The 11,198-nt window shown below is 29.9% G+C and overlaps 2 protein-coding genes across 2 annotated transcripts; both read left to right on the top strand.

Annotated features, from left to right (window-relative positions):
* The first annotated feature begins 3,762 nt into the window (after positions 1-3,762).
* On the top strand, positions 3,763-5,571 carry LOC111879585 (probable xyloglucan endotransglucosylase/hydrolase protein 23). The gene is made up of 3 exons (XM_023876051.3): positions 3,763-4,088; positions 4,206-4,399; positions 5,006-5,571. Exons 1-3 carry the CDS (start codon positions 3,813-3,815, stop codon positions 5,394-5,396), a joined length of 861 nt encoding a protein of 286 aa, XP_023731819.1. The 5' UTR covers positions 3,763-3,812; the 3' UTR covers positions 5,397-5,571.
* Positions 5,572-5,702: 131 nt separating this feature from the next.
* Positions 5,703-10,924, top strand: LOC111879533 (xyloglucan endotransglucosylase protein 7). The gene is made up of 5 exons (XM_042896761.2): positions 5,703-6,191; positions 6,278-6,372; positions 6,470-6,683; positions 7,077-7,270; positions 10,534-10,924. Exons 1-5 carry the CDS (start codon positions 6,066-6,068, stop codon positions 10,922-10,924), a joined length of 1,020 nt encoding a protein of 339 aa, XP_042752695.1. The 5' UTR covers positions 5,703-6,065.
* The last annotated feature ends 274 nt before the right edge of the window (positions 10,925-11,198 follow it).

Below are 11,198 nucleotides of genomic sequence, written 5' to 3' on the forward strand. Positions count from 1 at the left end.
GGCAAGAAGACCTACGCTTCTAGCGACACACCCCGACCCGAAAACCCTTTTTGATTAAAACCCAATACCTATAAAAGACCGAAACGCCCTTACTCTTGATCTCGAGAACCCATAGATAGATATTTTAAGAACTGGGAGTTATAGAAGATTTATGAAGCAAGGTGGAGATGTGAATCCATCTGCTTTGGCGGCCTTTTAGCTGTTCTTTTTTGGTCCAATCAGCAGAAAACACGAAAGAGGAAGAGGTAAGGCAGATCGGCGACTTCAGGGGTGTTTTGTGGTTCTACTCCTCGTCGCCGACAGTAGCAAACCGGAAGGACCAAGGTGCAACATCAGTCGACTATCAAGCAGATCTATATGATGGGTTTTGGTCATAAGAACATCCTATGTGCTCATACAAACCCTAATGCTTGGATCTAGGTTTCTCTATTGTACATGCAATTTATCCAAGACTATAAACCCTAGATCTAGAATATGACAATCAATATAACATATAATTAGGGTTTAGATCATACCTTGATTGTTATGTAGCAATAACAATCTCAAATCCTTCTTGTATTGACTTTAAGAAGCTTAGAGTCACAAATGTCACTCCTCTAATGGTTCACAAACACCAAGAGCAAGAGGATGAATAGGAGAGAGGATGGAGGCTGCCCTAGAACGTGTGAAACCCTAGAAGGATGCTTAAGCCCTAAGCAACCCATGGATCCCTTTCCTTAAGGCCTTGGACGATTTCTTATGGGCTTCCCCATAGAATTCGTCCACTCCTTAATACAAGGCAATCCATGGCCCAAATTGCAATTATCTTATAATTACAATTCCAGTCCCTTAAGTTTAATTAATCTCTTTTAGTCACAAAACTAATTACCAATTAATTATTGACTAATATTAATTAAACAATATGATTTCTCCTTTAATATATTATTCTCATAATATATATTAATAAATCATATTTAATCCTTTCTCTCCATAATTCATCCTATCAAGTTGCTTTGGTGAAGGCAACCCAAAAGGACCATGCACCATCGGGTCAAGTACATACCAAAATAGTTATGGACTTAGACACTAATCCAACACTTAAGCCTCTAACAGACGATCATGGTGGTGATGTGGCTCTCTGGCTCTGAAAAGAAATAATGGAGTTCATCTCTGCCACCGGCTTCAACGAAGCTGATATCTAGATGTTTTCTAATGCGTTGGTGGAGAAGGAGTGTGGTAGGTTGCTCCAGAAATGAAAATAAGTGTTTTTTCTTGAGTTCTTGAAAACCCATAAATCTTGGGTCAATGGTGTGGAGAGGGAGAGAGGGAGAGAGAGAGAGAGAAAGTTTTTTTATTTTTTAATTATTAAAAGAAATAAATAGGTATTAAATTTTTTTTTAAAAAAATGGGGATATATTTTTTTAGGTGCAAAAATGGTCATTTATAAGTAAAAAGACAAATATACCCTCATGTGGGAGGCACATGAGGGGGTTAACAGCAACAACTTAATGGATAGTTAAGTCGGGGGACCAATTCTACATACAAACTAGGCCAAAAGGACCATGAATCCAAAAAAGTTCAGGTTTGGACTGAAATCCCAAAAAAATGCATAAGATAGAGACCATTTTTGCAATTTTGTCATATATATATATATATATATATATATATATATATATATATATATATATATAAAGAAAGAAAGAACGACTAAGAAGATATGTTGTTTGGTAATGTCAATACGTTCAATCTCACATAACTATTATCATTGTCATGCATTCTCATTAATTAAATTGTTTATAAAGGTATTATCGACTTTTTTATGATTCTCATTCTGTCAGAATGTGTTACTGATAGTTGTATTTTGTAAGAATGAAAATGAGTAAAAGAACGATATGTAAGAACAAACATGAATAAGAATTTGTAAGAACGCATGATAATAACAATAATTGTGTGAGGTTGAACGTATTCACATTACCAAACAACTTATTCTCTTAGTTAGTTTTAGAATAACATTATCTACAAACGTCCGAACAATAGATATCATCTACATATTAAACCCCCCCCCCCCCCCCCCTCTCTCTCTCTCTATATATATATATATAAATATATATATATATATATATATATATATATATATATATATATATATATATATATATATATATATATATTAACTAGAAAGGGATTGCATGTAATTGTTTTAAACAATAATGACCAAACCGCATAAAAAAACTTTATAGTTGCTCTTGACTAGATAAATCCTATAAACCATAATGACTCGTAGTATAATTTTATCTTCTATTTTTGTTGGCACCATATCATTGTTTTTTTTAAGCCTAATATAAAAGGAACAAATTTTGGACCTTTTGGACCGGACCGATTTTACAAAAATCTATAAATCTTGGACCGAACATGTTGAGGTTTACCATGTCTAAGTTCAAGTTCTTGTTCTTGAATGCAGGGTGAACATTTAGGCTGAATATTCAAAATTTAGAATATCCTGTTTTAAATCCTCATAATATTAAGCTTTATTATTTAAAAACATTAGGTGTGAGACCCATGTATTACATGTGTTTAATTAAAAAAAATAAATATAAAATTTTAACAATTTGAAAAGTTTGAATTTATAAGAAAAATGAGAAAAATTTGAGTTATTAAAATTAATGAGACTTTAATGTATTGAATACATTACATATATAAACTTTTTCTAATAAATACTTTACATATATATTACCTTACACATTGAATGTGAAATTTTAATTTAATAAAATGAAAAATACAATAAAATGACAAGTGGAAAATAGAAAATTTAAAAATTTTAGAAAATGCCATGTGTCCTAATGAATGAGAAGAGGACATGTGACAAAAAAACTTTCATTTATTAAGAAAGATTATATTAATAAAATAAACCAACATTTATGATTCTTTTTCTACAAAGAGAAACCAATACTAATAATTTGTTTATAATCTTAAAAATATAAATTTTAGTTTTCATAAATAATAAACTGTTAATACTTTATATAATCCTACAAATAATTAAAGTTTTTATAAATATTAAAAAAAATTTAGATTGCTAATACATCAACAAAACGAAATAGTTGAAATGCAATTATATCTGTAAATGAAAGAGATAAAACAAATTTTAAAAACAAGTTATGTTGATTTGATTACGATGAAGACAATATAAAAAAAATTCACCAGTTTATTGTTCTTCTCATGAGTTTTCATATTGAATTGATTATTCACAAATCACAAAGGTTAGTTTAATCATAGTTAAGAAGATTATAAAAAAGATGTATATATAATAATAAAATTCAAATTAAACATAAAACAATTTTCTTACTCTTCAACCTTTGATAGGCTAAGGAAACCCATGTCTTTTTCATTGGGTGGTTAGGGAAGTGTCCAACCGGGGCCGGGCAATATGCATGCCGCCTTCGAGAACCAACACCGAATCTACTGCCTTTGACTTTTCTTATGCCAGCAGTCAAGCACCAACACCACTTCAAACCGATGTTCCGCGTTTTTTTTTTTTTTTTTTTTTTACAAAACCCGGTCTTACCGAACCGGTTGGCGTCTCAACGAAGACATACGTGACTAGTGAGGGTGTTTATATGGTTAATGGTTTGATATTGATAACCCACATTTTGACTATTCATATTGCTATTAAACTATTCATTGAATTTATCTAAGAAATTAATGCTACTTTACAGCTGTTTTTACGACCTTCTTTGGCACTTGGCACCCCCTATACGAAAAGTTCATCACTATAAATAACATCAAAAACCTCATAAGTCATAACAAAACATAACAGTTTTTATTATCGAAAATCCATGGCTTCTTTGTTGTCTACAAACCTTGCAATTTTATTGCTATTTGTATATCTTGTATCAAATTCTTTTGTTTCGGCTAATTTCTACAATGATTTTGATATAACATGGGGTGATGGACGTGGGAAGATACTGGATAACGGGAACCTCTTGACCCTGTCACTTGACAAGTCCTCGGGTTCCGGGTTTGAATCAAGAAACGAGTATTTGTTTGGGAAAATCGATATGCAGCTTAAGTTGGTGTCTGGAAACTCTGCTGGAACTGTTACTGCGTATTACGTAAGTGCAATTTAGAGTAATATTTCATTTTCCTTTTTATGTAACCAAATGTTATGTTTGATTTTTTTTTTTTTGGTTTGTTTGGGTTGTGATAATTGAGATGATGATTGTTTGCAGTTGAGTTCAAAGGGAACAAAGTGGGACGAAATCGACTTTGAGTTCTTGGGTAACTTGAGTGGAGACCCTTATATTCTACATACAAACGTGTTTACACAAGGCAAAGGCAATCGAGAACAACAATTTTACCTTTGGTTTGATCCAACTGCTGATTTCCACACGTATTCCATCCTTTGGAACCCCCAACTCATTCTGTACGTATTCGTTTAAGATTATTTCATGGTTCTTTATAATAATAAGTATTTGAATTTTACTCTTGAAAATATGACGAACAATAGAAAAAAATAGGATATGTTTTCATCATCTCATTGATTTAACATTTTAAGTAATTTGTGTAGTTACTAAATACCGATTAGTTTTTTTTACCTTCTAAAAGAACTTTATTTACAAAGATTTGAAAAAAAAGAAACGAAAAAAACAACTTACTTTCAATATTTTACAAATTTAGCCACTTGAATATTATTTTTGGGTAACTGGACAAATAGTTTTGAAGTGATAAATGAAGTGCTACAAAATATACTCAAGTGACTAAATGGATAATATGATAAAAGCATACATGTTTTTCTAATTTTTCCTCGAATATATATATATATATATATATATATATATATATATATATATATATATATATATATATATATATATATATATATATATATATATATATGACTAAAATGGATAATATGATAAAAGCATACATGTTTTTCTAATTTTTCCTCGAAAATATATGTATATGTGACTAAAAGAGGTTTCGTTGTCGTGTCCATCATTATTAACATTTTCCTTTATTACTTTGGTAGATTTTCGGTCGATGGAATCCCTATTCGAGAATTCAAGAACGCAGAGTCAAAAGGGGTGCCATTTCCAAATAATCAACCAATGAGGATACACTCGAGCTTATGGAACGCTGATGATTGGGCAACAAGGGGCGGGTTAGTAAAGACAGATTGGAGCCAAGCTCCATTCATAGCTTCCTATAGGAATTTCAATGCCGAGGCTTGTGTTGCAAAGCCAGGGTCACCGTCATCATGTGGTGGTAGTGGCTCAACCGCCTTGTGGTGGTCGGAGGTGGTGGATAGTAGCAAACAAGAGAGGTTGAAATGGGTGCAAAAGAATTATATGGTTTATAATTATTGCTCGGATTCTAAGAGGTTTCCTCAAGGATATCCACCCGAATGCAACATGGGTTAAGTACATGGGTCGGTGTGAACCATGAAGGTTTAAGTGGGGTGGGTTTGGATTCGGGTCTCAAATATTTTGTATTTTCATTTTTTGATGTTTATTGTTTGTATCTAGATTTTTGTTGCAAGAGAAACTCCTCATATTACATGTTAATACAAAATATATGAAAATACAATTCTAAACATGTTTGTGTCGTTTCTATTATAAAATTAGCATAAAAGCAACTTTTTCAAAAAATAGCAACATACTTTTATGTTATTTGTTTTTTATTATCTATTAACATATTGTTTTTACTTCTTTTTATAAAAAACGTTCTATATTCATTTTTTTCTCCATTATTAAAAGATTGTATGTTGAAAAGTCTACTCAACTCTAACCATCTTCAAACTTTTTTAGTAATATGTAATTATTTGTTTGCATTAAACTATTTCATTGTTTTCTTATAATATTAGAATGAAAAAATACACTAGAAAAGTAGTTCCAAGATTCATGGAAATATGCAACATTATGCCAAATGGTGGCCGATGATTATACTAAAAATGAGGAACCCTAGAAAACAACAGAGAAAAATGTAAGACCTCAAGAAAGAAATTAAAAAAGAATGAGGCAGAGAGATATGATCGGAGAAGACAACATGTTAGGCCGCAGAACCACCACAAGAACCACCACTTTCCTCCAATGGGTTTGCTATCGTCATCATCATCAAGGCTTTCAACCTCACACCTCACTCGCTCACGCTCCATCGTCCCAAGCTGTCTCCCCTTCCTTGCTTTTCTTTCAGTCTCCATTTTCCTTCTCTACCAGGTATTATAATTATTCATTTCATTCAAGCATTTCATCGAACACCTTCTGTGCACCATTCATTCTCTTCATGATTCCTTCTTCAACAGGTCGACGTATACATCGCTCGAACCAGAAAAGGTCCCCGCCGCTACCAACCCACATCTTACCTTCTTACTCCCATTCCCGACGAAGTTAAATCAAGGTACCATTAACGCATTAACCATTCATACTCCTCCTAATGCGAAATATACAGACATCAATGCTTTAGCTAATTGGGTAATTTGGAATTTTGATGAAAGGGTTATAACAAATGGTACTTTTGATCGATTGTTTGAGATTACTTGGGGAGATGATCATGCTGACATACATGAAGAGGGTGAATTATTGACGCTTAGACTTGATAAAAGATCGGGTTCTGGATTCCGATCTAAAGATGAATATCTGTTTGGGAAAATTGATATGCAGCTAAAGCTAGTAGAAGGGAACTCCGCTGGCACTGTAACAGCTTATTATGTAAAAACTTAATTTCATTTTAAGTAAAATACACAAAATTAATTATACTTTTATTATTTTATTGATTTAACCATTTTAAAAAGTAAAAACCATAAATATATGACAAAATATTTTTACTATTTTATCAATTTAATTATAAAAGTATTTTTTTTCTCATAAGTCAGTAAATAATTATTCACTCACAAAATAATGAAACATGTTTTGATTTTAAGTAGTTTGTTTAATTAACTAGGAAAAATTGTCATTTTGAACATTAAAAATAGGATATAAACTATGGCTAAATTTGTATAATAATAAAACTAAAAGTATTTTGTATTTGTTTTTCATTTTTTTTGTTTTTCATTTATATCATGGTGATTTTAACGATGTTTGATTTCTTTTATATGTTAAAAGTTGTCATCTGAAGGTGACTTTCATGATGAGATAGACTTTGAGTTTTTGGGAAACACGAGTGGCGACCCTTATACGCTACACACAAATGTGTATAGTCAAGGTAAGGGTGATCGAGAGCAACAATTCTTCCTTTGGTTTGACCCTACTGCCGATTTTCACACGTATACTATTATCTGGAATCCTCAACGTATATTGTAAGTAAAAGCTTTCGTTTATGTGAAAAATTAGATGCAACGAAGTTTATGATGCTTTACTTATTGGTCACGTATTCTAGTTTTACAAGAAAGTTGACTTCTTTATGGATGGACCAAATTTGTTGTTTTATTCCATGAGTATGATAGATCTTGTTGTGTCACAAATATTCCATTAAAGTCAAAGATTTGTGTACAACCTATATAAGGTTAAGTGTTGTGTGAATTTGATTTAATGGACATAATAACCTGCTAAACTAACTATTGTAATTTAGGATATGTTCAGGAAAAATAGTTATTAATTAGAAGTTGAAGGGTGTAGCATTTATTCGTGTATAATTGTTTGACAAAAATAATTATAAACTTTGATATGCATAAAAGGTAAATACTAACTCAAAGTAACTTGAAAGAACTTTTAAACAAAATAAAAAGTGCTTAGTTTAAAACAAAGAATTGGATTTTTATTTTTCTTAAATTCAAGTTTTAAGCTTGATTCATGATTTATTTATTTTTATTTTTTTAAGCTTGAATTCACGAATTGAAGTTTATTTATTTATTTTTTATTTATTAGTTTTATGTTAAATTTAAGTTTTATGTTAAAAGATAAAAACTAAAACTTTTCTAAAGCTATGTTGTGGAATATATTTTTAACCTGCTAAACTATATATGGATGTTTTCTTTAACAATATAAAAAAGTTAATTTAATGAAAAGAATAATGCGAAATAAGGTTTCCAAATTCTGAATTTTACAAATATGCTTTCATCGACTTGTCCATTTCATTTTCGTAAGTGTATTGTCTTTTTCCAAATAATTTTAAACTTTATTCATCTAATCGAACCTTTTCTATTAGGGACTTATCATATATATATATATATATATATATATATATATATATATATATATATATATATATATATATATATATATATATATATATATATATATATATATATATATATATAAAATACAAAACTAGTTGTGAAACTCGTATAATATACAAGTTTATTAAAACAAAATGTTAAATACAAACGATTAAATGTGAAGTTTATTTGAATTTAAAATATGAAATATGTGAAAATTATGAGAAAAAAAACTTACGAGAAATAAATAAATTAAATTTATGTGTTTAGTTGTCATATCCGTATAATAAACGGGTTAATCAAAACAAAATGTTAAATACAAATGTTTAAACTGTAAATTTATTTGAAATTGAAATTGAAATTTAAAATTTAAAATTTGAAATTAATAGTCATGTTTAATTTCTGAAACAAAATTTAGATATATTGGAAAATGAAAAATAAAGTCAATGAAAAATAGAAAATAAATATATCTCAAAAGTATAACAAAATGACACGTAGTCAATTGAATGAAAAAATAAGTCATAAAATTATTCTTATTTGTTAGGGTATATAATAATTTATTGATTAGGGTAGATAATAATTTATTGGAGAATTTTGATGAAAATAAAGCTTTCTAAATAAGTCATATTTTTGTTACAAATTAATTTGTCCTTGTTTTGTCATACTTTAAAGGGGGTGTTTGGAACTATATTTCAAAAAAAAAAAAAAAAAAAAAAGACATTTTGTTAAAATTTATTATTAGTTTGTATGATAGCAAAATAAAAATTTTAAAATATATTTGTAGTAGTTAATGCGGTGATTAAAAAACTATAATTCTAAGTTATAAACACATTTTAATGTTTGTTAAAACTACTTTTAAAATAACCAAAAAAAGGGTGAAAAGAGAGAACGTGTGATGTTTATTAGAAGTAAATAAAAAAAAAGAGTGTGATTTTTATTAAAAATAGTATGGTCTTTTCATTTCAAAAAGTCACAAGAAGTTAGTACTTTTTAAAAACTCATTATTAATACATAGGATAAATCATTTTAATAAAGCACTTTTGATTTATTAATTTCTTTTTTAACTTTTATACTTAAAAAACAAACCAATAAATTAATTAGAAGTTTTGAAACAAAATCCCAACGACACATTAACAAATTAATTCAATAAGCAAAACATTGTTTAATTTATTTATTAATGTAAAAAGAACTAATGCGTGTTTTTTCATAAAATTTGAAGCTCTTAATAATTTAGCCTTATTTAGTTCTTCCTTCCCTTTTCTAATACGATTACTTTTTAAGGGGTTGGCTAAAAAGACACCTCATATTGCAATATGAACATCCTAATTAGTTTTTTTTAATATTTTTATTGGCTGGAATTGCATTGTTTTCTGAAAAAATTGATTATATACTATTAATTATTGGTTGACTTTTTAAAAAGTGGTCAATTGGGTGTCCTATAAAAGACAAATTTAACATAAATTTTTTTATCCATTTGCCAAGAAACAAAAACAAAAAACACAAAAAAAAAAACAAAATAGCCTATGAAATCACAAGTGGTTCTCTTGTGTTGTGATTCGTAGGCCCCGCCGTTATTTCGCGAAAAGTATAATTTTTTTCCTGATTTTTGTCATTTTTGCATGAATGGTATCTGTCATTTCATTTTATTAACTGAGGTTGTACATACGTCGAATGTAAAAGGTTATGCATTAAAGATTTCTACAGTCTTATTTGAGTTGAGGATATCCGGATGAGATTTTGAAGAGGAAACCTCATATAGTAGATGCGATATGTGATTTTGCCATGTCAAAATAGAAAAAATAAAAAAATTTATAGTCGAAATCACAATCCATATAATGAAATTGCGATCTATGAAAGCTCATTACTGATTTAATAGGTTATTTGAGTATTTTCTTAATTTTTTGATTAAATTACTCGAATGGTTCCTATGGTTTAGAGTAATTTGCGCGTTCGGTACCTAACTTATTATTATTTTTTTTTAACTTTGAAGGTCTCTACTGTTTGTTTTTGTTACACGTTTAGTCTTTGTCTTAGCTAAAAAAATTATTTTGCCCTTGATTTTTTTAATTTATTTAAATAAACACACCCCCAACCCCACCCCTCACCTTACCGTACCTACCATACCATTTTTCCTATTTAAATAATAGACTTTCTAGGTAAAACAGAGGCCAAACACATAACAAAAACAAGCAGTAGAGACCAAGCGCATAACAAAAACAAACAATAAGGACTTTTCGAGTTAAAAACGTAAGTTAGGGACCAAACGCGCAAATTACCCCAAACCATAGGGATCATTCATGTAATTATTATTTATCATGGGAAACATATCAATGACAAAAAAACATACATAATTTCTTATATTATAGAATGTAACAACACTATCTTTTAACATGTTTAATTTAAAGGTTTTATGTCGATGACATTCCAATTCGAGAGTTTACAAACAATGAGGCAATTGGTGTTCCTTTCCCAAACACTCAACCAATGAGAATACATTCAAGTATATGGAATGCAGAAGAATGGGCAACAAAGGGTGGGCGTGTGAAAACTGATTGGAGTCGAGCTCCATTCACGGCGGCATATCGCAACTTCAACGCCGATGCTTGCATTTGGTCGTCATTGAAAGGATCTTCGTGTCCATCAAATTCGACCAAACGACCATGGTTTCGAGAAAAGCTTAACACGGCGGCAGTTAGGAAACTAAAATGGGCACAAAAGTATCATAGGGTTTATAATTATTGCTCAGATAAGTGGAGGTTTCCTGAAGGCCCAGGCCTAGAATGTAAATTTGTATAGATTTAAGGGCTAATGTCACAAAAGCAGATAAGTGGAGGTTGGCCTAGAATGTAAATTTGTATAGATTTAAGGGCTAATGTCACAAAAGCAGATAAGTGGAGGTTTCCTGAAGGCCCAGGCCTAGAATGTAAATTTATATAGATTTAAGGGCTAATGTCACAAAAGCCCTTAAATTTTCATGAAATATTTGGTTTTACCCTTTTTGTGTATTTTATGTTCACTGCCTGAAATTTACGAACTTTTTTTTGCATTCCAGCCCTTTTAGGAGGTTTGC

The sequence above is a fragment of the Lactuca sativa genome, chromosome 7, assembly GCF_002870075.4.
Source record: "Lactuca sativa cultivar Salinas chromosome 7, Lsat_Salinas_v11, whole genome shotgun sequence".
Lineage (NCBI taxonomy): Eukaryota > Viridiplantae > Streptophyta > Magnoliopsida > Asterales > Asteraceae > Lactuca > Lactuca sativa.

Bases quoted from the DNA above. Each gene is read 5' to 3' on its own strand.
- LOC111879585 (XM_023876051.3), top strand. From the start codon at position 3,813: ATGGCTTCTTTGTTGTCTACAAACCTTGCAATTTTATTGCTATTTGTA. The intron at 4,089-4,205 runs GTAAGTGCAATT...GATTGTTTGCAG, and splicing joins GAACTGTTACTGCGTATTAC to TTGAGTTCAAAGGGAACAAA. The intron at 4,400-5,005 runs GTACGTATTCGT...TTACTTTGGTAG, and splicing joins TGGAACCCCCAACTCATTCT to ATTTTCGGTCGATGGAATCC.
- LOC111879533 (XM_042896761.2), top strand. From the start codon at position 6,066: ATGGGTTTGCTATCGTCATCATCATCAAGGCTTTCAACCTCACACCTC. The intron at 6,373-6,469 runs GTACCATTAACG...TTTTGATGAAAG, and splicing joins CCCGACGAAGTTAAATCAAG to GGTTATAACAAATGGTACTT. The intron at 7,271-10,533 runs GTAAGTAAAAGC...TTTAATTTAAAG, and splicing joins TGGAATCCTCAACGTATATT to GTTTTATGTCGATGACATTC.